This window comes from Rhinoraja longicauda, chromosome 12 (genome assembly GCF_053455715.1).
Source record: "Rhinoraja longicauda isolate Sanriku21f chromosome 12, sRhiLon1.1, whole genome shotgun sequence".
NCBI lineage: Eukaryota > Metazoa > Chordata > Chondrichthyes > Rajiformes > Arhynchobatidae > Rhinoraja > Rhinoraja longicauda.
Window position 1 is genome coordinate 15,358,043 of NC_135964.1, and position 27,477 is coordinate 15,385,519.

Below are 27,477 nucleotides of genomic sequence, written 5' to 3' on the forward strand. Positions count from 1 at the left end.
CTCCAGCATTTTGTGTTTTTTCCCTCAAGTTTCAGGCATCTGCAGTTCCTTGTGTCTTCACTTCAGTGCAGCACGCTGCCTAAATTTTCAGGAGATAGGGGTTTAACTTTAGGTTTTTTATTGTCATGTGTACTGAAGTACAGTGAAAAGCTTTGTTTTACATGTTATCTAAAACAGATCCGATAATACTACGCAAAAATACAATCACGTCAAACTCAAATACAGCAGTTAGAGCAATGCAGAAGATACTGAGTGAGGAATATAGTTCTCAGCATTGTAGAGCATCAGTTCCATAGACAAAGTCCAATGTCCACAATGGGGTAGAGGTGAATTGGCCAGTATCCTAGCTTATGGAAGGACCATTCAGAAGCCTGACAACAGAGGGGAAGGTGTCTGGTCATTTATATTCACTGGAATTTGAGTCTGAAGCTGGGATTTTTGTGAGCAAAAACAGCCTGCTGTGACTTAGACCAGAATGATTGTTAATCACACCAGAAACAAATTATAGGCATTGCAGTCCTGTTAATGTTATTTGGGGGCTGAATATCAGGAAGGCAGCACCAGTTTGCAACAATATCTCAGACCCATCTTATTAACCAACTGCATTAAATCACCTAAGATATGAACACAGAACCAGGTTGCATACTTTAAAATACTTTTCACCCGCAGTGCCCTCTTTCCCTAATTTAACAGATGAACATCCTCGGCCTACAAATCCACACTTATCTTGGCACCATTCCCATTTTCTCATAAATATCGTCGGTCGTACTTCTTCTGGATCCATCAGATTGTTTGGTCTTGTTTCTTCGATCTGTGTGAACAAAATTGAACACCAAATTAACTTGTTTCAAGAAATTACGAATGAAATCATATTTATGTCTTGTGATACACAAAGCACTGGAGGATCACAGTGGGTCCGACAGCATCTGTGGAAGGGGTGTGCTGGTGTGATGAAGGATCTTGACCCGAACCATCACCTGCCCATTCTCTCCAAGTAGCTGTCTGACCCATGGAGTTCCTCCTGCACTTTGTGTTTTGCTCAGGGTTCAAGTACCTGCACTTTCTTGAGTCTCCATATTTACAGTTAGTTTTACAAGGAGCCAGGATTTTCTGGATTCAGTGCATTAATTGGTGAGTAATTATATGTAATTATAAATATCACATATTCATCCTCAGATTATGTGATCAGCTTAATGTCACTGCAGCTGGTTTAGATTTAACAGGTGTGAAAACTGCCCAGGAGAACATGGATAAGTGATGTTTAGAGTACCGAACTGAAACATCATCTATCTATATTCTCCAGAGATGCTGCCTGACCTGCTGACTTACTCCACCATTTTGTACCTTTTCTTGGTAAACTAGCATCTGTTGTTCCTTGTTTCTACATTAAAACTGCTCTGTTGAGTTAGTGAAACAAAAGGACTACACATTAAAATATTAATCTTAATAATATTTCCATTTGTGTTGCAATATTTGTGATCTCTCCATATGTGAACTCATACTTAATGGTATGCCTGCTTACCATCAAGATATAGAAACATTGGTCCCTTGCCCTCTCAAATGAACTAAATGAGCCACATTGTTAGCATGTGGCTATGTGAGCACAATACAAACTTAACGTGTGGATAAAATAGTCACTTTGGGAAAACGATAAAAAGCTACGCTAAGAAGTCTGAAGAAGGGTCTCGACCCGAAACGTCACCCATTCCTTCTCTCCTGAGATGCTGCCTGACCTGCTGAGTTAGTCCAGCATTTTGTGAAATAAATACCTTCGATTTGTACCAGCATCTGCAGTTATTTTCTTACAAAAGCTACGCTAAGGCTCATTATCTGAATGCACACAACATCCATAATAAGACACATGAATTTATCCACAGAGAGAAAGAAATGTATATGATTTTAAATAAATGAAAGTTGATTTGATAGCTATTGTAGATCAGGATCAGGATTGAATAGAGTCATAGAGTCATACAACATGGAAACAGGCCCTTCGACCCAACTTGCCCACACCGACCAACATGCCTCATCTACACTCGTCCCACCTGGCTTCGTTTGGCCCATATCCTTCTAAACCTATCCTATCCATGTACCTGTCTAAATGTTTCTTAAATGTTGTGATAGTACCTGCTTAAACATTGTGATCGTACCTGCTTATTTCAGAGTACTTAATATAATATAATATTTGAGTATAAGATTAAGCAAAAGCGTAAAGGAGATTTCGCCACTGTCATAATGGGTTAGATCAGCACCCCAATGAAAAACGATCTTCTCTCAAAGATCAAAACATAGCCTCAGTTTGGGTAAAGATATGAAATAACAAAGGACAAAAGTCACTTGTGTTTAAATCTCTCTTGTCAAAGGAAGTCGTTAGTCGTTAGTCAAGAGTGTTTTATTGTCATATGTCCCGAAACAGACCAATGAAATTCTTGCAGCAGCACAACAGATATGTAAATCTCGTACTCTGCAAACACCATAATAAACAACAAAAAAACATTCAGTGTATGAAAAGAACAAACTATAATAGTGCAAGACAAAACCAATGCCTCCCAAGTCTGTGTAGTTCGGAGCTTATTTTGAGGTTGGAATGTGTATTAGCCTGACTGTTGTAGGGAAGAAGCAGCTCCTGAATCTGGACGTTGCAATTTCCACGTTCCTACAACTTGCATTACCTTCAATTTTTTGTTTTAGTTTATTTAGTTTAGAGATACAGCGTGGAAACAGGCCCTTCGTCCCACCGAGCCCACGCTGACCAGCCATCACTCGTACACTAGTTCTATCCTACACACTAGGGACAATGTATCAAAGTCAATTAACCTGCACGTCTTGAGAATGTGGGAGGAAACCGGAGCACCCGGAGAAAACCCACATGGTCGCAGGAAGAACGTACAAAGTCTGTACAAATAGCACCAGTGGTCAGGATCCAACCCAGGTCCGACACTGTGAGGAAGGAGCTCTACCTCTGCACGGTGGCGCAGCAGTAGAGTTGTTGCCTTACAGCAAATGCAGTGCCTGAGACTCAGGTTCGATCCTGGCTACGGGCGCCGTCTGTACGGAGTTTGTACGTTCTCCCCGTGTCCTGCGTGGGTTTTCTCCGAGATCTTCGGTTTCCTCCCACACTCCAAAGACGTACAGGTGTGTAGGTTAATTGACTGGGTAAAAATGTGAAAATTGTCCCTAATGTGTGTAGGATAGTGTTAATGTGCGGGGATCGCTGTGGCATGGATGCTAGTTATCCCCATATCAGCCCATCCCCTCCTGTCCTGGGCCTCCTCCACTGTCCAAACACAAAGTGATGGAACAGCACCTCATATTTCGCTTGAGCAGCTTACAACCCAGCGGTATGAATTTCATTTCTCTCACTTCAAGTAACCCTTGCTTTCACTCTCTCTCTCCGACTAGTTTTACTGTCTTCCTGATTAATTTTAATGTTTGTCTTCGTCATTGTCATTTTCTCCTCAGCCAACAATGATCCATTCTGCATTTCCTTGATCACCGTCTGCTTTGATCTGTCTTTTTCACACTTTACCATCCCATGTCTCTAGTCTCCCTCTCCCTTGACTCTCAGTCTGAAGAAGGGTCTCGACCTGAAACGTCACCCATTCTTTCTCTCCAGAGATGCTGCCTGTCCCGCTGAGTTACTCCAGCATTTTGTCTATCTTCATGTCTGAATGGTGTTGGACCCACCAAGGGAACATATCATTGGAGATGTGGCCATTTGTATTGAGACTGGATTAACTAATCATCCCATAATTTAAAAAATGCTCAGGTGATAATCAAAGTGGTATGATTGAATTTCACAGTGAAAACCTTTTGCCTGAAACTCGTGTTTTAAATTTAAATAAAGGCATGATTGCAAGGATGGGTAAAGTAGATCAGGCTCTGGGGGGAACTTTTACAACTCTCAAGAGGATTCTATTGAGAAATAGAGACCGTGAGAAGAATAACCAGCAAATGGCTAACCAAAGAATTTAAACTCGTGTCAAATTGAAAGAAAAAGCATTTTGTGTGCGTGCTTAGTTAGTGGTGGGTCAGAACACAATGAAACATTTAGAAACCAGCAAAGAATGAATGACAAGCAATAGAGAGATAATATGGATTGTGAAAGTAAACTAGCAAGCAATATAAAAATAGAAAATCAGAGGTTCCTGTGTTATTGTGGACATTAATGATTAGTATGTTTGCAGATGACACAATAATTTATGTGTGACATAGCAGGTTAGCTTGCAGGTAGATTAAATAATTTGGAAGGCTAATGGAATGCTAGTCTATATTGCAAAGGGAATGGAAAGTAAAATAAATATTTTTTGCTATAATTGTGCAGGTAAGATCACCAGCCCGTACAATTGATCTTACCAATGTAGTTTTGGTTGGCAAGATCAATTATAGTTGGTCTTTTAGTGTTGGTATCATATTTTTAAATATATATTTGCATGGGGCATTTTCCTTCTTGAAGGGTATCAAAATATAGTTGGCAACAAAGAGTTGCCCATTCTAGATGAATTCTAGAGGAGGAAGTTCTATCCTTGGCATCTTTGGAATTCTCCTCCCCAGAGAACAGTGGAGGTTGAATGTATTCAAGGTTGAACTAGATGGAATTATTAGTCTATCGACAAGCTCAGGCCTGTAGTCAACAGGCAGAGATCTGTGGCCAAGATCAGGTCAGCCATTAACCTACTGGGGCTCCAAATAGAACATAGAACTTGCTCCACACATCTCCATCAAACTTTCCCCCTTTCACCTTCTAATTATGCCCTCTTTTGCTGGAGATTTCCACACTTGGAAAAAAGTTCTGACTGTCTACTCTATCTACGCCTCTCATAACTTAGGATACCGAGTCTGCACCGACTGGCAATCCCGCACATTAACACTAACCTACACACATTAGGGACAATTTACACTTATATCAAGCCAATTAACCTACAAACTGTACGTCTTTGGAGTGTGGGAGGAAACCGAAGATCTCAGAGAAATCTGGGGTCACAGGAAGAAAGTACAAACTCCATACAGACAGCACCCATAGTCGGGATTGAAAGAGAGAGAGAGAGAAAAAGAGAGAGAGAGAAAGGGAGAGAGAGAGAAAAAGGAAGAGAAGGAGAGAGGGAGAGAACTAGGGAGAGAAATAGGGAGAGAAAGAGGGAGAGAAAGAGGGAGAGAAAGAGGGAGAGAAAGAGGGAGAGAAAGAGGGAGAGAAAGAGGGAGAGAAAGAGGGAGAGAAAGAGGGAGAGAAAGAGGGAGAGAAAGAGGGAGAGAAAGAGGGAGAGAAAGAGGGAGAAATAGGAAAGGGAGAGAGAAAGAGAGGGAGAGAGTGTGTGTGTGTGAGAGAGAGAGAGACAGAGTGGTGGGTGAAATTGAGGGAAACCTCTCAGACGACTTACTATTACACTGACACTTTCACTTTGATGCAATGTCTGGTGTGCTCAGGATGACACAGCTTGCGAGTGGGCTCCTGGTCAGAGTGCTGAAACCACCGATACTTGGAGGTGTGAGAACATGTCTGCTTGGAGCCTCCATGCCACTTGAACAGCACAGGAAGGTGCTCAGCTATGACACACGGAAGTGCCCCGTCTGGGATTTTTAATGTGAAAAAATCAGCATGAAGAATTTTGGTTAAAAACACAAAAGTGGTTCATTTCTAAACCGTAAGCATCCAAGCATGCCAAGGTGAAAATCCAAATGACCAATTATAACTCTGGTTTACCAAGCTGTATATTAACTGGCTGTGAACCATTATTGTTTAAGTTGGCAATCAAACTCTGTCGGTGGTTGAAAGGACACCTGATGGAAGCAAATGAAATTTTGAGAGTCATAGAGTCACAGCGTGGAAACAGACTCTTTGGCCCAACTTGCCCACACCGGCCAACATGTCCTATCTACAAAAATCCCACCTGCCTGTGTTTGGCCCATACCCCTCCAAACCTGATCTATTCATGTACCTGTCCAAATGTTTCTTAAACATTGCAATAGTACCTACCTCAACTTCCTCCTCTGGCAGCTCATTCCACACACCCACCACCCTCTGTGTGAAATAGTTATCCCTCAGGTTCCAATTAAACCTTTCCGCCCTCACCTTAAACCTATGTCCTCTGGTTCTTGATTCCCTACTCTGGGTAAGAGACTCTGTGTATCTACCCAATCTATTCCTCTCATGATTTTGTACACCTCTACAAGATCGCCCCGCATCCTCCTGCCTAGCCTGCTTAACCTCTCCCAAAGCTCAGGACCTCGAGTCCTGGCAACATCCTCGTAAATCTTCTTTGCACCCTCTCCAGCTTGACAACATAGAGAGGTTTAGATAGGATAGGCAGTCAGAACATTTGTCCCTGGGAAATAATGTCAAGGACTAAAAGGCATGGCTTTAAGGTCAGAGGGTCAAACTTGAAATCTTCCGTCTGAAGATTAGAAAGAATCCACTTTTTAGCCAATTTCAAACCTTTCTTCACATATTTCCATTGAAGTCGACAGAATCAGGTTTCTATGTCTCAGGCGATGTAATATGTTATCTAGGTGTTCATCAATTTTCCTTTAAAAGCCAACCAAGTCGCTGTGGCAAGAGCTTGCAACTTTATAGATAATTAGTCTGTCTGTGATTATGTATTTTAAGTTGCCATTCTTGAATTCTTGAAATGCTTTGTTTCTTTCCGTAAGTATAAGTTCATAAATTCATAAATCATTGGAGCAGAATTAGGCCATTCTGCCCATCAAGTCTACTCCACCATTCAACCTTGGCTGATAAATCCTTTGCTCTCAACCCCATTCTCCTGCCTTCTTCCCATAACCCCTGAAACCCTTACTAATCAAGAACCTATCAATCTCCACCTTAAAAATATCCATTGACGGCCTCCACAGCCTTCTGTGGCAATGAATTCCACAGATTCACCACCCTCTGACTAAAGAAATTCCTCCTCTTCTCCTTTCTAAAGGTTCCTCCTTTTATTCTAACGTTATGGCCTCTGGTCCTAGACTCTCCCACTAGTGGAAACATCCTCTTCATAATTAATTAATTAAAATGTATTAAGCAGACTCATGGTCCATTAGAATACACATACAGTACACAGTATATACATATAAAATTAAATTAAATTAGAAAAGGCAACAATACCAATGTTTCCACATAGGTGTCAGGTATCTCACGGCACTGAAACCAGGATTTACCAGCAGCACAATGATGGAATTCTGAGAACCATTCAATCGGCATATAAATTTAAACATGAGATTCCTCAACAGGGCATGAAACGTATTGACTCCTGCACTACAAAACAGTTCACTTGCACTGCACCACCTTGGCTTTCTAAGCAATATGCGCATGCAGTCATTATAGGCAACCTTAAGTTTATGGATGCTTGACTTATTAAACTTTATCCACAAAGGAGCAGTGTAAAGAGGAGTACAGTACGCTCTAAACAGGTTTATCTTGACATTTCCTGAGCACCAGTGGAATTTCCTAACCAACATGTTAGCTTGTGCATACAACATGCGGCGCTGTCTATACATGTCCTCATCATCAGACATTTGATCTGTGATGACATGTCCCAGATACTTAGCTTTACAGCAGACAGATAGAACCTGCCCAGACAGGTAAAATGATGGGAAGACTAGATCTTTGTCCCCTTTTACTTTACAAATCATGACAACGCTCTTTTTAGCATTGTATTTCACGTCAAATTGGACACCATACTCAGAGCATATATTCAACATCTGCTGAAACCCAGCACTGCTAGGAGAAAAAACCGGCAGATCATCGGCATACATAAGATGGTTTACCAGGGTGTTACCAATCATACATCCTGTTTTACAGCCTCTAAGCTGGTCAGATAAATCATTCATGTACACATTAAAGAGGGCTGGTGAGAGTAGCCCCCCCCTGGCGAACCCCATTACCAACACAAAATGGTACAGAGACTGCATTACCCCATTTGACCTGCATGCTCTGGTTGGCGTACCAATATGCCAGGACCCTAATTATACTGTTAGGCACTCCTCTTTGACTCAGTTTTTGGAACAACTTATGATGGTTGACTCGATCAAAAGCTTTAGAGGCATCAATAAAACCAATTAACACAGAGGAATTCTGCCTTCTATACATTTCAACCATTTCCTTCAGGGCATAGATACATAAATCAGTACCATGCTTAGCCTTGAAGCCAAACTGGTTGTCTGTAGTACCCAAATAAAAACATAATCTATCTAATAAAATTCTTTCCAGGACTTTGGATAACACACTGGCTAGAGCAATCGGTCTGTAATTATCCAAGCTCCCCACCTTGCCCGCTTTGTCCTTGATGACAGGCACCAGAGTAACGGACAACATGGAGTCTGGTAACAGACCATGATTCATAAGGCCAGTAAAACAGATTGCAAGAAGGGCAGCAACCCTCGGGCTTGCAAGTTTGAGGTGCTCTGCAGTGATCTGATCTAAGCCGCTAGCTTTGTTATCAGTTAGCTGTGTGATTGCTTGATAGACCTTATTGGCTGTGATTCCCACTTTGTCACTGTTGGCAATGTTGCCCACTTTGTAGGGATCACTTTTAATACAATTGAATAGCTCAGAGTAATGTTGCCTCCACAAATCAGCTATGTTGTCGGCTCCTGAGACTCCTTCTATGGTACATGGTAATGATGTACTGCCTCTGTTCAGAGCTCTCACCTCCTTCCAGAAGCCAGTAACATCGTTACCAAGGAGCTTATCAGCCATAGAGTCTGCTCTCATTAATTGTTCGTGTTTGCTGATATAACGAACTGCATATTTATACCGAGCATTACTAAGCTTTTTGTGATCCAGGACAGGCCCCTCTCTGGACCTACCTGCCAGGACCCAAGCCTTAAAGGCATCCTTAGCTTCAGCATGATGAGCCGCCACATGTTTATTCCACCCTGGCTTAATGCTGTGTCTTTTATCAGAGTGAGTAAAGCATGGCCTACTAGCTTCATACACAGCACCCACAATACAATTATACATAGCACAGTGGTCCTTACAGTGAGCGCTGTTATTACAATTCACATCAGTACACATAATCGCATCTCTGGGTAGATATACATTACTTAGAAGGACATCAGTTCTCCCATAGTATAACATCACATCCTCATCTGAGAGCTTAGACCAATCCAGTTTAGCCTTACAGGCACTATTAACCTCCTGAGACATCTCCGGGAGACTGCCCCAATCGAGTGCCATAACAAAAGGAACATGATCAGACATAGATGCCTCATACACAATCTCCATAGATCTTAGAATATCATGAGCATCAGCAGTGCTAATGCAGTGGTCAAGCCATGATGTAGAGTGCCAGGCCTCACTTATGTATGAATAACTATCTGCAGGTAGGAGCTTTTGGCTGGATAATATGAGAGTGTTATCGACACAAAACTGCAGCATATGCTTTGCAAACAAGGAACTTTTGTCTGATAGGTCAGCATTCATGTCACCCACTACATAGATACTTGTGGAATGATTATCAGAAATAAAAGAATTTATAAAAGCTAATCTAATCAGGTATTCGTCTTCATTTTGTTGTGACTCATACGGTGTGTATACATTGAGGATAGTAACCTCTTTGTTATTCATTTTTATCTGTATAGCGATACACCAGTCAACTTCTAGCCTAATGACATTAATAGCAGAGTCCATCCTTTTCTGCCAAAGGTTGGCCACTCCCCCTGCTATCCTTCCTCTCACTATTCCCATAGATAGGTCAGTAGTGGACTCACCAGCCCCGTGGAAATCATCATTAAAAGAGTTCAATTTTCCCAAGTCCTGTTTCGATAAAAACGTTTCTTGTAAACATAAAATGTCACAGCTTTTCAGCAGGTTGTCAACTACTATACGTCTGGCTCTGTCTCCTGCGTTGTTACCCAGGCATAGCCCGCGGCAGTTGTATGATCCAACCCGCATAAAGTTTAACTGGGCAGGGTGGCAGCCCCATTCAGCACTCTTGCTCCCGTCTCTCCCGCTTTACGTGGTTCATAATATCGCCTCACAACAGAGCCTTCAGGCCAGAGTTCTGGGTTATACATGTCCGCAACTTCATTGCACTCAGCACACACTTTAAACGAGCTATATCTGGTGCTCGCAGTGACAATACGTTCACATCTAACGACACGGCCAAGTTGAGCAGCCAAGTAGATAGACAACGTCTCTGCATCAAGGTCTGGTGAGAATCTGGTAGCAAAAACACTCACCAACTTCGTGTGAACCACTCTTATATTCCCTTGCGCACGAGTACCAACAATAGGCTTGGACACCCTCCGTACAGGTTTTCCAGCACGCTGTTTGGACAAGGCAGGCTGGCCCTCGGCATGATTCTTTCGAACTTGGCCATGTCTCACCACATGGCTCCATTTCGTGGAGTTTTCCACAGTTCCTCCAGGAGTCAGACCAACATGCCCAGCCCCACTCCCCGCACCTGCCCCGACAGAAACGCCCGGGATCAACTCCGTGCGAGATGATGCAGGAGCCAGGAACCCACAGTTGGAATCACCACCTTCAGAAGAGCCAGGGGCACTCGTATTAGCCAGCACCACGCCATTCCCCCCAGCAGTGTGTTCCCGAAGGTCATTCCAGTATCAGTCGAGACAACCAGCCCTCCACCACTACTCGGTTCCAGCCGGCTCTCAACAGCAACAACTCTGTAGCCCATGGTCACAGCCACAGAACGCAGGTCCTCGCCGACAGCCGCCTGTAGTTTAACGGCATGCCTTAGCACGCAAACCTCACTGTGCAGCCACTCCATCTTGCTGAGCAGGTTTGAGACATCCAGGTTGTTAAACGTCACAGGTGGCAGCTCGTCCAAGTAATGGGAAACAAAACGAGGGATATTTTCTCCACACTCATTCAGCAGTTTTAAGCAGCTTTTAACATTGTTCGCGTCCTTATGGTTGCCTTTAGAGACCACGTACCGTTGTTTAGTATCAGGACAAAGATCAAACAACACCTTTTTAGAAGACTCAATCCACTCAGAGCCAAAGGTGTTCGAGGATACAAGGACTAGTTCGTCCTGGGTCATTGTCCTAATTTTAACCGCAAGGAAATTAAGGAACTCATCCTCTACAATAACTTGGTCGTCAACAGTTTTGTAGATTGTAGGTTTTTCTCAAGGCCGGTGGTTAAAACCAGGAGCTGCCCCCAAATCCATGATCCGCACCGTCCGCCATTTTCCTGTTCACTTCATGTCTAACCCAGAGTTCTCTTTCTTTCTTTCTCATCCGTCAGGTTTCTTTTGACTTCTAGTTGTCATTCCCCCACTCATTCCAATACAGAATACTGCGGTTTATGTGGTAATTAGTGAATTAAGGGAGGTTGGTTTTAACTTGCTATCGGGAGCTCGAGACTAAGCAGCCATCTGCTCGCTTCGCCACCGCATAATATCCACTCTATCCAGGCCTTTCACTATATGTGTATATTCGAATATATTCAATTTACAAATTATTTTAGGTTGGTAGGAGTACCAAGTATACATACATTTTAGCCTGTATTTACTCTAAGAAAATTGCTTTATTTTCAGCAATGATAATGGTTTACAGGAAGGAGCTGCAGAAGCTGGTTTAAACCGTAGACACAGGCAGCACTGGAGGGAAGGAATGGGTGACACTTCAGGTCGGGTCTGAAGAAGGGTTTCGACCCGAAACGTCACCCAGTCCTTCTCTTCAGAGATGCTGCCTGTCCCACTGATTTGCTCAAGCTTATTGTGTCTATAATGGTTTATATATTGGTGTTGCCTAAATTTTATTTATGTGACATTTACAGATGCAGACTGAGTTTTTTCAGACTTTCTGTATGAATCACCTGCAGCATTGACTTTTGTATTGCACGCTATCCTTTATAGTCCATTCCATTGAATAGGTATGAGGTCATTGCTATATTCTTTTCATTGTGCCCGTTGATGTAAAGAATATCACGCAAAAAATTGTTAAATGACTGGAATTTTATACCCCATGAGGTGTCTGTGGTTGAGGTCTGTGATGTGTGCTACATTTTCCAAAGTCAAATATAGTCAACCAATCTTATTCACAAAACAATAAACTGAGTCTTTAAAACCTACCAAAAATGTTATTTTACTTTTTGTGACATTTATATTCATAATACTTCCCAAAGCACCTGTAATACTTACAGAAGGTTATTCACAATGTAATCCTGGTGAAAATGCAGATAATTAAAAAAAAGAAAAACTTTTGTTTCATTTTTTTCAAAGCCATTAAAATTTGAGTTATTCTTAATGGTTATTGAGATGTGCAAAAAAAAGGTTGCAGGTTACTTCAGGAAATTAAATCGGACAGACACAAAGAGGAAAGATACTGCTACAAATGTATTAAAAGTATAGAAATAAAAACAGAGAACGCTGGAAATACTCAGCAAGACAGGTAGAATTTGCAAAGAAAAAAGAGTTGTTATTTCAGGTAAAGAGTCTTCATTGAAACTGAACTGCGAGTATTATCTTCATTTCCCCCTTTCAAGTACATTATCTGAAGCTCTTTCATTTTTATTTAAAATATAGCACATCTTTTAATCCCACCAATACAATCGAACCTGCCCATTATCAATAAACCATTTAGCTAAAAGTGAAATATCAAGATCAGAATCTAACTCTTCTAATGCATTTCCTTACTTTAGTTCTTGTGCATTAATTGTTTTAACATCTCTCACTCCACTTCATTTAATCTCTAACCAAGCCGTCGGTCTTCATTTCTCGTTTCTGCTTCTCTGACTCAGTGCCAATTGTTTGAACTTAGTGTGACAAAATAGTGCTAAATAAATACACGTTTCTGTTTATTTAAAAAACTGAGGCACATCCATCAGTTTTAGGAAGGCCGCAAAAACAAATCTTAAATATTTTTGAAAAGGAGGAAACTAGCAAAGTACTAGAGTAACTCAGTGCGTCAATCATGTATAGTCTGTTAGCTGACTGGATAGCATGAAACAAAAATGCTTTTCACAGTCCCTCAGCACACATGACCATAACAAACTAAACTAAACTAAGCATCCCTGGAAAACACGGAGAGGTAATGTTTTGGGTCAGAGCCCTTCTTTATTTAGGTTTATATTAGGTTATATATTTTAATCTAATTCTTCATGTTGTTCTTTACATCCTTTCAAGAAATTTGCATTGGCACATCAACTAAACAATTAATTTTTTCAGAACAAGGTGTTAAAATACTAAGTCATTTGCAATAAGGCAGCGTTTATGATACTGGTTTGAAGATCATTTATTTACTTCGTGTTTGACCCTGAACACTGGTTCATTGTCACTTCTGACAGCTACAAGATGCCAGGAGTGGGCTATCACATCGAATCACCTTGACGTTTGATCAATTCAGTGCCGACCTACTGCATTGGAGCTCTCATCGACCAGGTAAGAATAACAGCTTTATTTAACTGAAGGACATTAATGAATTTGCTCATATTTTATACAAAGACACTATTTTGACACAAACCAGAGAAAAGGAATAGGTGACGTTTCAGGTCGAGACCCTTATTCATTGATTGTTCATTGATTCATTCATTGATTGTATTCATGTATAGTCTTTTCTTTGACTGGAAAGCATGCACACAATAGCTTTTCATTGTAGCTTGATACACGTGACAATAATAAACTAAAATAAAATAAGCTAAACAAGAATATATTTCACTGATTCAAAATTTTCTAGATTTCTAGATATTTTTGATTTGGAATATAATTATTCCTTTATTTTCTATTCACCTCAGTCTCTGCTTTACCTTTCTCTTAATAATACAGCAACATTTATAGCAATATACTTTTTATTTTTACCTTGTCTGCTTGATCTTGTCCTGCAAGTGTTCACAACAGCCCATATCGATGAACCCACGAGAACCAGCAGTGCAGCTACTGTTCCAGTGAACACACCCACATAAGCACAATTTACCAAATTGTTACCTAAGAAATGAAGAGGATATTTGATATGAATGTTGAATTGAAAGACATTGTATAAATAAAAATTGATTCAAGAGAAACCCGTGAAAATGCAGCATTCTCTGGATTAATGGTAGTGATTTCAAAGAGTTCCGAAAATCTGGACCATTAGAAATCATTCCTGTTAATATCCTTTATACTCTTTTAATTCATTTTTGTTAGTTGTGACAAAGGAGGACAATAAATGTCCAGTGAACTCGCTGAGTTTCAAGAGAGTGTGTGAAACAAGGCAGGAGAGAGTTTAAAGGGAGCTCAAGAAAGAGGGGTCCAATATATTCAAAGGGATTGTGAGAAACGAGTCCCCAGTGAATTTAAGGGGAGCTTAGAAAATACATCCCTAGTGAATCTGTATGGAATTTATGTCTACCCTATAGGTTTCCTCCCATATTCCAAAGACGTGCAAGTTTGTAGGTTAATTGGCTTCTGTAAATTGTCCTTAATGTGTAGGGTAGAACCAGTGTATGGGTGATCGCTGGTCGGCTTGGCATTGGTGGATCGAAGGGCCTGTTTCCACAATGTATTTTTTAACTAAACTAAACTAAAATAAAATAAAATAAACTCAACTAAACTCTTCTAAACTAAGAACAATAACTGCTCACCATTTTGGACTCCACCTTTATCATCTGAGAGTTTGCAAATAAATTTCAATCAGTTTGATGAAAAGATCGTAAGTTGCTCTGAATACTATAACCCGACAGAGAACATTAGAGAGAACTGATAAAAGAGAGGCTACGGCATTGCTTTGGTTGGAATTAGCTTTTGATAGTTGTCAGACAGAATATTAAAAGTGAGAGAAATATAATATTTTACTCTATAATAAATATCTAAGTAGTATCTGTAAGTTAATTTGCCAAACATGGGATATGGAAAATTACAGAAAGAAATGTAATTGATCAAACCACTTTCTTACCATTGCTGCCGTTGCTTTTGTTGTGGTGACTTAGGTTAAACTCTGAGTTTGCTCTCCTGTCATTAACTTCCGTCTCAATTCCTCCAAAAGCAAAATTTAATTTGAAAAATTAATGAGAAACATGAATAGGCACCTTGTTATTAGCGTACATTTTTGTAAATTAGGACATGGTCATTTGTGGAGGATTGTTTAGTTCAGTTTTGTTTGGTTCAGTTTAATTTCGTTTAATTTAGATCACAGTTTAGTTGGTGTAGTTTAGCTTAGTTTAGTTTTTTGTCATGTGTACCGAAGTACGAGGTATTTTTGTAACTTTGTCGGTGCCAGAAACGTGGTGACTCTTTGTGTGCTTTGTGTATTGTACGGAAAAGACAAAGAATTTCACTGCACCAAGGCACATGTGACAATGAAGAATCATTGAATCAGTGAATCATTGGAAAGCTTTTTTGGTGCGTGCTATCAGCTGCCAGTTTGAGACTTGATGGGACTGAATGGCCTAATTCAGCTCCTATAATTTATGAACATGATCGCAGCAGATGTGACGGTTGATCCACAGAACGATTAAGCCTCCAGAACATTCACTCGTTGAGCAGGGCCAGCCAAATAGACCACGTATGCTTTGGATTATGTTTACCCCTGGCTGGTGCTTCATACAATAAATGATGGAGATATGTCCTATCCATAGATTAGCACCCACCAACAACCATGCTGTTGCTTTGTAACTCACGAGCTGGATAGTGCTGGCAGTGCACTTGACCTCTCTGGACCAGGTGGTGAGTCCGAGTAGCTAGAGATTATCCTGAGATTACGGGACGGTTGCAATTTGTAACCAACCCCTGGGGGTCAATAGACAATAGGTGCAGGAGGAGGCCATTCGGCCCTTCGAGCCAGCACCACCATCCAATGTGATCATGGCTGATCATTCTCAATCAGTACCCCGTTCCTGCCTTCTCCCCATACCCCCTGACTCCACTATCCTTAAGAGCTCTATCCAGCTCTCTCTTGAATGCATTCAGAGAATTGGCCTCCACTGCCTTCTGAGGCAGAGAATTCCACAGATTCACAACTCTCTGAGTGAAAAAGTTTTTCCTCATCTCAGTTCTAAATGGCCTACCCTTATTCTTAAACTGTGGCCCCTTGTTCTGGAATCCCCCAACATTGGGAACATGTTTCCTGCCTCTAACGTGTCCAACCCCTTAATAATCTTATACGTTTCGATAAGATCTCCTCTCATCCTTCTAAATTCCAGTGTATACAAGCCTAGTCGCTCCAGTCTTTCAACATATGATAGTCCCGCCATTCCGGGAATTAACCTAGTCGTGTTTGTCAGGGTTGGTGTATCTCACTCACCCCAGAACAAACCCACTGCAATATTTTGTTGCATTAAAGTAAGAAATCTGAATAACAAAATCAGCTTTACAGGAGGCGCAGTGGCAGAGTGAGCCGAAAGGCCTGTTTCCATGCTGTATCTCTAAACTAATCGAAACTAAAATCTGTTTCCACAGCTTGAAGCAGATCATTATTATCCCTGTCAACTAGCGATGACCTTTTACAGTAATTAAGAAACCCACTTTAACCTTTAAAAATGGATTGTAAAAATGAAAAGAGTAAAATACCTTGAAAATCATTCTTGCAAATTCATTTAATGAGGGCCCGAAAAAAACTACGAATAAATTACTTTGTGATGAGGAAATGAAATACTAACGAAAGTTATATTGAGGAAAGAAATTAAAATACGAAATTTCAGATCAGAGAAATCAACACGATATACATGCACAGAATCCTTTATGAATGCTCATTTTACCCTGAGTAGGGGAATCAAGAACCAGAGGACGTAGGTTTAAGGTGAAACATAGAAAATAGGTGCAGGAGAAGGCCATTTGGCCCTTCAAGCCAGCACCGTCATTCAATATGATCATGGCTGATCATCCAAAGTCAATACACCGTTCCGGCTTTATCTCCATATCCCTTGATTCCCTTTGCCCTCAGAGCTAAATCTAGGTGGGCCGAAGGGCCGAAGGGCCTGTGGGCCAAAGGGCCTGTTTCCGCGCTGTATCTCTAAATCTAAAAAATCTTTAAAAAAATCAAAATCTAACGCTCTCTTAAAAAACAAAAAACAGTGAATTGGCCTCCACTGCCTTCTGCGGCAGAGAATTTCACAGATTCGCAACTCTCTGGGTGAAAATTATTCCTGCATCTAGCCTGTCCAATCCTCTAAGAATTTTATATCTTTCTATAAGATCTCCTCACATCCTTTAAATTCCTGTGAATACAAGCCCAGTTGCTCCATTCTTTCATCATATGTCAGTCCCGCCATCCCGGGGATTAACCTTGTGATCCTACACTGCACTCCCTCAATAGCAATCATGTCTTTCCTCAAATTAGGAGACCACAATTGCACACAATATTCCAGGTGACTGATATACAAGCACACCCAGGTCTTGTTGCACCTCCCCCTCGTCTAATCTGACACCATTTAGATAATAATCTGCCTTTCTGTTCTTGCCACCACATTAATCCACATTATAACCTCACATTTATCCACATTATACTGCATCTGCCCACTCGCCCAATCTATCTAAGTCACCCTGCAGCCTCATAGCATCCTACTCGCAGTTCACACTGCCACGCAGCTTTGTGTCATCTGCAAACTTAGAGATGTTACATTTAATTCCTTCGTCTAAATCGTTAATATATATTGTAAACAACTGGGGTCCCAGCACCGAGCCTTGCGGCACCCCACTAGTCACTGCCTGCCATTCTGAAAAAGACCCGTTAATACCTACTCTTTGCTTCCTGCCTGCCAACCAGCTCTCTATCCATGTCAATACCCTACCCCCAATACCATGTGCTCTAATTTTGCACACTAATCTCTTGTGTGGGACCTTGTCAAAAGCTTTTTGAAAGTCCAGACAAAACCACATCCACTGGCTCTCCCTTCTCCATCCTACTTGTTACATCCTCAAATTCCAAAAGATTAGTCAAGCATGATTTTGCCTTCATAAATCCATGTTGACTTTGACCAATCCCATCAGGGTCAAGGTGAGAGGGGAAAGATTTAATGGGAACCTGAGTGGCAAATTTTCCCACTCAGAGGCTGGTGGGTGTATGGAACGAGTTGCCAGAGGAGGTAGTGGAGGCAGGTACTATCACAACATTCCAATTTTTGGACAGGTGAATGGGTAGGAACGGTTTAGAGGGATATGGGCCAAAGGTGGGCAGGTGGGGCTAACATAAATGAGGCATCTTAGTCGCTAGGACTTTGGGCCAAAGGGTCTGTTTCTGTGCAGTAAGACTCTCTGACTCTCTACGACTCTCTGAAAGAAGTATTAACATGCCCCAGCTTGTGTTCAGCCATGTAGGTGTATAACAGCCAATTAATAAAAGTCCTGTAAATGTTTGTGTGCTGCTCACTTTTAACCTGCATGAGTACAGAATAAATAAAATCCTTGGGGTCGCAATTTATCTCCTGAGATGCTGCCTGATCTGCTGGAAAGAAGGGTCCTGACCCGAAACATCACCTATTCGTGTTCTCCTGAGATGTTGCCTGACAATAGACAATAGACAATAGACAATAGGTGCAGGAGTAGGCCATTCAGCCCTTCGAGCCAGCACCGCCATTCAATGCGATCATGGCTGATCACTCTCAATCAGTACCCCGTTCCTGCCTTCTCCCCATACCCCCTCACTCCGCTATCCTTAAGAGCTCTATCCAGCTCTCTCTTGAAAGCATCCAACGAACTGGCCTCCACTGCCTTCTGAGGCAGAGAATTTCACACCTTCACCACTCTCTGACTGAAAAAGTTCTTCCTCATCTCCGTTCTAAATGGCCTACCCCTTATTCTTAAACTGTGGCCCCTTGTTCTGGACTCCCCCAACATTGGGAACATGTTTCCTGCCTCTAATGTGTCCAATCCCCTAATTATCTTATATGTTTCAATAAGATCCCCCCTCATCCTTCTAAATTCCAGTGTATACAAGCCTAATCGCTCCAGCCTTTCAACATAAAGGCCGCTGAGCTTCTCCAGCACTCTTATATCCAAATCAGCATCTTCTATTGGGACAAACCACTCATCCCAGGAATCAACCTCATACTGCTCTAACTTTAAGGCACATGTGTCCTTTCTTAGCTGTGGACTCAAGAAGCTGCTGGTTCACCAGATGCAGTCTCACCAAGGTCATGTACAACTGCAGCACAACTTTCACACGTTTATACTGCAATCCCCCAACATGAAATGCCAACATACCAAGTAATATCTGCACTGTGGGGTTTCTCTCTGTGCCTCATAAGTCAGCACGCCAACATCTCACTATATACCAACAGTTGCCAATTTCTCATTAATACATTGTTCACCAAAGTGCACAGCCTTACGCTGCACATTCACATGCCACCTATTCTTTAGCTGTTTACATTAGTTTCGGAATTTAGAGTGGAAGAGGCCTTTTGGCCCACCGTGTCCATGCTGATCAACTGTTCACATTAATTCTCCCACCTTCTCATGCACTCCTTGCATATTTACAGAGGGCCAATTAACCTACAAACCCTCACATCTTGGGGAACTGGGAGGAAACCCGAGCACCCGGGGGAAACCCACATGGTCACAGGGAGAACGTGCAAACTCTGCACAGACCACACCCAAGGTCAGGATTGAACCTGGGCCTCTGGCGCTGTGAAGAAGCGGCTTTACCAGCTGCTGCCCTTTGCAGAACCTTACTTACTTCTTACAGATTTTTTCCAGCAAACCTAAATGTAACAACACTAGTAATCCAACATTCCGGCCTTGCTTCTCACATTGCCCCTACTCTTTTCTGATCATTTCAGATGAGAGTTATTTATTCTGCATAACAGGCCCAGTCAGCTGAAGACTGAAGGGATCAGGGGGTATGGAGAGAAGGCAGGTACAGGCTACTGAGCTGGATGATCAGCCATGATCATATTGAATGGCGGTGCAGGCTCGAAGGGCCGAATGGCCTACTCCTGCACCTATTTTCTATGTTTCTATCTATGTTTCTAACATGATTACAATCGAGCTATGGTGTACAGATATACGATAAAGGGAATACTGTTTAGTGCAAGATATAGTCCAGTAAAGTCCAAATAAAGATAGTCTGCTCCTATGCAGCAGAGAGCAACTCAGAACCACTCTCTAGTTGTTGATAGGAAGGATCAGTTGCCCAATAATAGCTGGGAAGAAAATGTCCCTGAATCCAGAGGTGTGCATTTACACACACACTTCAGTTTTGTTTAAGCAGCACCACAACTGCTTGTGTCATTCTGTGTCTCCTGGTCTCTACTTTATTGCAAGGTTGCAGGATAGAGCCTGCTGCTTCAGAGAAGATGTGTGTGTTTGTTGGTTAATTAGGCTCTGCGAATTTCCCCCAGTGTAGGAAGTGGGAGGATGACATAGAACTGGTGTGTATGGGTGATCGATGGTCTGTGTGGAGTCGGTGGGCCGAAGGGCCTGTTTCCATGCAGTATCTCCAAACTAAACCTTCCCCTTTGCTCTGCCCTCCCACCCCACTGACCGTTGGACCCTAAAACCTGTGGAGAGCTGCTTTTTTCCCCCCTGTTCTACTGAAAGACCATGTCTGAAACATTAAATTCTGTTTTGCGCTCCCTTCACAGATGCTGATTGACAGGCTGAGTCTTCAGCATTAAAAACCCCCCACAAAGTGCTGGAGTAACTCAGCGGGTCAGGCAGCATCTCTGGAAGACATGGATAGGTGATGCATCAGGTCAGGACCCTTCTTTAGAACTTTCTATCTTGTTTTGCAGTATCCCCAGTTCTTTGCACACATGTCTTCAGCATTTCTTGCTTTAGTACTTTGTTTTCCCAATAGCCTTTAGTCAGAGGGTGCAGAATCTGTGGAATTAATTGTCACGGATGCCTGTGGAAGCCAAGTCATCATCATAGAGTCATACAGCATGGAAAGGAGCCCTTCGGCTCAACTTGACCTCACCGACCAACATGTCCCATCTACACTAGTTCACTGGTTATTTTAAAAGTGGAGATTGATAGGTTATTGATTAGCAAGGGTGTCAAATGTTATGGGGAGAAGGCAGGGGAATGGGGTTGAGAGGGAAAGATAGATCAGCCAAGCTTGAATGGCGGAGTAGAGATGAATAGATCGAGTAGATGCACAAGAGTCCCTTGCCCTGAGTAGTTGAATCGAGGAACAGAGGACATCGGTTTAAGGTGAAAGGGAAAAGATTTAATCAGAATCTGAGGGGTAACTATTTCACACAAAGGGTGGGGGGTGTATGGAACAAGCTGCCAGAGGAGGTAGTTGGGGGCAGGGACTATCCCAACGTTTAAGAAACAGTTCGACAGGTGCATGGATAGGACGAGTTTGCAGGTATATGGGCCAAACGCAGGCAGGTGGGACTAGTGTAGCTGGGACATTTTGGCATATGTGGGCAAGTTGAGCCAAAGAGCCTGTTTCCACGCTGTATCACTCTATGACTATGGGCTGAAATGCCTAATTCTGTTCCTGCGACTTATGAACTAAAGTCGAGAATTTCCGAACAATCAAATGACTGGAACAGCCCTCTGCTGTGTAGGAAAGAACTGCAGATGCTGGTTTAAATCGAAGAAAGACACAAAATGCTGGAGTAACTCAGCGGGACAGGCGCCATGGAGAGAAGACATGGGTGACGTTTCGGGGTAGAGACCCTGACAGGTTGGGTAGAAACGGACGGCAGCGAACATTCTTGCTATTGAGGGCATGCAGCGTAGGTTTACTAGGTTAATTCCCGGAATGGCGGGACTATCATATGTTGAAAGACTGGAGCGACTAGGCTTGTATACACTGGAATATAGAAGGATGAGAGGAGATCTTATCGAAACGTATAAGATTATTAAGGGGTTGGACACGTTAGAGGCAGGAAACATGTTCCCAATGTTGGGGGAGTCCAGAACAAGGGGCCACGGTTTAAGAATATGGGGTAGGCCATTTAGAACTGAGATGAGGAAAAACTTTTTCAGTCAGAGTTGTAAAATCTGTGGAATTCTCTGCCTCAGAAGGCAGTGGAGGCCAATTCTCTGAATGCATTCAAGAGAGAGCTAGATAGAGCTCTTAAGGATAGTGGAGTCAGGGGGTATGGGGAGAAGGCAGGAAATTGGTACTGATTGAGAATGATCAGCCATGATCACATTGAATGGCGGTGCTGGCTCGAAGGGCCGAATGGCCTCCTCCTGCACCTATTGTCTATTGTCTAAGAAAATAACTGCAGATGCTGGTACAAATCGATTTATTCACAAAATGCTGGAGTAACTCAGCGGGACAGGCAGCATCTCGGGAGAGAAGGAATGGGTGACGTTTCGGTCGAGACCTTTCTTCAGACTGTCTATTGTCTATTGTCTAACACACTCACCGAGCACGTTCACTGTGATGATGTGGGTGAACTCGTTCCCATCCTGACCCGTAACAATGCAGGAATACGTGCCCGAATCGTTCACCTGCAGATGGTTGAGAGAGAGCGAGCCGTTGGGGTACAGGCGAGCCCTGTCCGAGTAGTAGATGGGGAAGGATCTGGAGATGCTCGCGTCCCACATCAGCTTGCAGACAACACGCCAGGCGGAGCCGTGCGAATACTTCCATTCCACTGACTGCACCTGAGCCGAGGCGCCGCTGGCTGGACCAGCGAGATACAGTGTCCCACCCACCGTGCCGTTCACAGTCTGCGTTGCCGCCGCTTGCACTGCAGCTGAAAATGAAAGAGATCCGGCCACAGGATTAAGATTGAGCCCCGGAGCAAGGGTCTGAATAACCAAGAGTGACCGACCCATGAGAGGTTTACCTTGCAGCGAGCAGCCGCACAGTAGAGCCAGCACGCACTTTCCCAGGCAGCTCATCGTTGGTCCAGTTCCACACCTCCTCTGTCCACTCGGCCTTGCTGCCCCGCCAGTGATTCTCGCCCGTTGCTCAGGTAGGTGGCGGTTAGGTGCTCAGGAAGGGGGCGAGTCGCGGAACTGAAATGTCAGCCTGCGATAGGAGATGTTGTTACAAGTTCAACCAGCGATTGAATTAAAGGCTAGCGGGTTACAACCTTCAGGGAACACCAACCGGTGCAATGTCCAAACTGCTCTAGCGGGAATGCCAAAGGCACACAACGCGTTTCACTTGCACTGGGACCTAATTCTTGTTTGGCGGCGATGTGGTCTTTCAGTTGACGACTGCAACAGAGCCAGGTACAGTCTTGCCAATCTGGCACGATTTCAAAATGCACCCTTCCGCATCTGGGGCTTAAGTAGACACAATGAACTGCAGATGCTGGAATCCGGTGCAAAAAAAACCCCCACATACACGTTGTGTAGGAGTAACTGAGTGGGCCAGGCGGCAACTCTGGAAAATATGGCGTTTCTGTTCGGCACCATTCCTCAGATCTCAAAATCCGCCCCTCCGCATCTGGGCCAGAAGTAGTCAGTCACAATCACAAGGAACTGTAGATGCTGGAATCTTGAACAAAACACACGTAGTGCTGAAGTAACTCAGCGGGGGAAAAAGAACACAAGGCACTCAGCGGTCCATGTTCTCCAGCGATGCTGCCTGATCCGCTGAGTTACTCCAGCACTTTGTGCTTTTGGGAACTCTCCAAGATACAGCCGAGTTACTTCCTCACGTTGGAAATTGTAATCAGTGATTTCGTTAAAACAAGCGCAACTCTAATCGAATTCGTACAATCAAAAATGAATACAAGGATTTATTCAAAATCAGCACTCAATTTGATTAGAACTGGTGTCGGGGGTTATGGAGAGAAGGCAGGAGAATGGACTTGAGAGGGAAAGATAGATCAGCCACGATTGGATGGCGGAGTAGACTTGATGGGCCAAATAGTCTCATTTTGCTTCTATAACGTTATGAACATGATAGTTTTTGCCAACGCTTTGTTGCATTGTTTTTACTCATTTGGACAACTCCGATCTAGAATGAAAACACGACACGACTAGAAACACTCAGACACCATCAACGGGGAGTGAAACAGTTATCGTTTTCGGTCGACGACCCTTGGTCGATTTCCTGACCGTTAATATTTTATTTAGACAGCGAATAAAGAATTAAATTAGTTTAAATGCTCGCTTAGAGTGAACTCTGCATTGTTTTCCTTCTATCCAGTGTGAGATCCACTGTGCTTCAAAATACCTCATACACCATCACCAATGCAAGTTCTCCTTAAGGATATAATTAGAATAATTAACCGTGGACCAATTTCTGTTTCTTAATAAGGCTACAGATTGTGATCTGACCTGGCACTGAAAGGAAATATAGACACAAGGAACTGCAGATGCTGGAATCTTGAGCAAAACTCAAAGTGCTGGAGGAACTCAGCGGGGCAGGCAGCATCTGAGGGGGGGGGGGGGGGGAGGGGGGGGGGGAGGGGGAGGGGGGGGGAGGGGAGGATCGGCGATGTTTCGGGTCGGGGGACCCTTCTTCAGATTCGGGAAGAAGAGGATTCTCACAACAGGGATAACTTAGAGACATTTCCGAAAACTATCAGGGATGGATTTGAATGTTTGCATTTAACAAGTTGGTAAAGCGAGCTGTCCGGAATGAGGTCCTGTGTCAATTTGAGGCGTATATGTGTGCAAGGACCAAGGAACTGCAGTTCAACAGCTAAACGCTGCGATTCTGCAAAGCTGAAATAAAAACACAACGGTAATTCTAGGCATGGCAGGCAGCCTCTGTGGAGGCAGAAAGAGGACCAACGTTGCAGATTGGTGACTTTTCCTCAGACCCTTGCAGATGCCGTGGGACAATCGCCGTGAAACCTCCTGTCTGTTCCTCTCTCCATAGCTGTTGCACGACTCCCTGAGTATTTCCAGTAGTCATAGAGTCATACAGCACGGAAACACACCCTTCGGCCCAACTTGCCTACGCCGACCACCATGCTCCATCTGCATTAGTCCCACCTAGCCGTGCTTGACCCCAAACCGTCTAAACCTATCCCATCCATGTAGCTGACCAAATGTCTTTTAAGCGTTCTGATAATACCTGCCTCAGTTACCTCCTCCGGCAGCACGTTCCGTACACCCACTACCCGTTGTATAAAATACCCCTCAGATTCCTATCAAATCTCCCTCCCCCTTTTCCCCCTTTCCCCCCTCACCTAAAACCCACGTCCTTTAGTTCTCCTTTCCTCAACTCTAGACAAAAGACTGCATTTACCCGATCTATTCCTCTCACGATCACAAGGCGCTCTATTACACACCTGTATTCATCTGCTCAAAACTGGAAAGAACTTTCTCCATCAAAATCCACTCACAGCTGATCCCGGTGTTAAATGCGAACGCAGCGAAAGCGAGAGTTTTGCGCTAATTATCCGTTGTTACAGAGAAAACATAGAAAATTATTATGCTTGTCACATACTACAGTTGGGTGGGGGGAGGGGAGAGAGAAATCAGCTGAAAATATAAAGTTTGGCTTTAATCGTATTAAAGATTACAGTTCGAAGAAGGGTCTCGACCCGAAACGTCGCCAATTCCTTCTCTCCTGAGATGCTGCCTGACTTGCCAAAGCGGGAAAGCTGCAGAGAAGATTTACGAGGATGGTGCCCGGAGTCGAAGGTCTGAGCTATAGGGAGAGGTTGAACAAACGCACACTCTACTCCCCGGAGCGCAGGAGGACGACAAGGGATAATGGACAATAGACAATAGGTGCAGGAGGAGGCCATTCGGCCCTTCGAGCCAGCACCGCCATTCAATGTGATCATGGCTGATCATTCTCAATCAGTACCCCGTTCCTGCCTTCTCCCCATATCCCCTGACTCCGCTATCCTTAAGAGCTCTATCTAGCTCTCTCTTGAATGCATTCAGAGACTTGGCCTCCACTGCCTTCTGAGGCAGAGAATTCCACAGATTTACAACTCTCTGACTGAAAAGGTTTTTCCTCATCTCCGTTCTAAATGGCCTACCCCTTATTCTTAAACTGTGGCCCCTTGTTCTGGACTCCCCCAACATTGGGAACATGTTTCTTGCCTCTAACGTGTCCAACCCCTTGGCGCAGCGGTAGAGTTGCTGCCTTACAGCGAATGCAGCGCCGGAGACTCAGGTTCGATCCTGACTACGGGTGCTGTACTGTACGGAGTTTGTACGTTCTCCCCGTGACCTGCGTGGGTTTTCTCCGAGATCTTCGGTTTACTCCCACACTCCAAAGACGTGCAGGTTTGTAGGTTAATTGACTGGGTAAATGTAAAAATTGTCCCTGGTGTGTGTAGGATAGTGTTAATGTGCGGGGATCGCTGGGCGGCGCGGACTTGGTGGGCCGAAGGGCCTGTTTCCGCGCTGTAGAATTCTGAATCAGGTAGTTAACTATAATTGGCGATTGAATTATTGCACATAACCCGACTATCTGTTGCAAGATGTCTAACAGAAACTGTGGTCTGAATTTAAAAAATGCCACAGGATAGTGTTATCAGTTGTCTGCACTCAGAACTTTCTCTCTCCAACGCATCAGAAAAGTCTGAACTTCGGAAGTTGTCTGCAATATGTCTCAATGCAGCACCCTGTGCTATCAAAAAGTGTTGGAGGAACAGCGAGTGGTGGAAATGGACGGGCGACGTTTGAGGTCGAGACCCTTCTTCAGACTGAATCATTGAACAATAGACCAGTCTGAAGAAACGTCGCCTGCCCATTCCCACCACAGATGCTGAGTTCCTCCGGCACTTTGTACTTCGCTCAAGATTCTAGCATCGGCAGTTCCTTGTGTTTCTACTTAGAGCTTTCAGTTAGATCGGACCTAAATGCAGGTACTATCGCAACGTTTAAGAAACATTTAGGCAGATACATATATAGGACAGGTTTAGAGGATTATGGACCAAACGCACGCAGGTGGGACCAGTGTGGGCATGCTGGCCTGCATGGGCAACTTGGGCCGAAGGGCCTGTTTCCATGCTGTATGACTCTATGACACTAAGTGCTATCCAGATTAATTTAAGCAATAGAAATTCACGGACGGTGCAGCCTGATTCTACGACGCGGAAAAGCAGGAGCAGGGCAAGTATTGTGGGAGACTCTTTGAACGGTCCTCTCGTCTATCAATATAACCAGGGACACTTCACCAGCCGCGAGAGTCTCCAGTGGATACGCGGGCCCTTTCTGCGGCCGTTTGGGAGCCGCGTACAGAGGTGGACAGCTGTAGTTACAACCGGCTACCGTGGCTATTTGGCAAAGTCATCCCATCCCTTCGGTACTTTGACGCAGTCGTTTTTTTAACATTTAGACCGAAACGCCTCCTCACGAGGATCCCGAACCACTAGTTACGTGCTGCACACGGAGACCGTCTCGGTTATATTGAGATCTTTCTTGAGTTCCCTTGATCTTACTCCCACTCGACCCATCTCAGTTAAACTGGGTCAATTGTCTCCTTCCGTGTCTGCACTCTGTCTCTGTGAATTTCCTTACCGTTTGATTCTGTGCGTCAGTTGTCTAAATATGTTCCCTATATATATATTTTAAAAATCAGCATTTGAACACGGAACTGACCTATAACTAACTAACTTTAAAAATTTTTTTTGTCGTTGTTCACAAATATGAATGTGCATGGTAAATCTAATAACATTGCAATTAACATTTACCAATTACCCTCACATTCTCCCATCAGTTCTGCGATGTCCAAGTTATATTCATTTGACAAGAAACCACAAGAACA

At 43.4% G+C, this 27,477-nt stretch overlaps 1 protein-coding gene across 1 annotated transcript; it reads right to left on the reverse strand.

The window, feature by feature from the left end:
- Positions 1–380: 380 nt before the first annotated feature.
- LOC144598514 (uncharacterized) lies at positions 381–27,477 on the reverse strand. Its single transcript, XM_078408680.1, has 6 exons — positions 27,411–27,477; positions 22,631–22,815; positions 22,205–22,537; positions 14,833–14,913; positions 13,761–13,886; positions 381–811 (listed from the first exon to the last, which is right to left on the reverse strand). The coding sequence occupies exons 2-6, from the start codon at positions 22,683–22,685 to the stop codon at positions 723–725; spliced, it is 684 nt and encodes a 227-aa protein (XP_078264806.1). The 5' UTR covers positions 22,686–22,815; positions 27,411–27,477; the 3' UTR covers positions 381–722.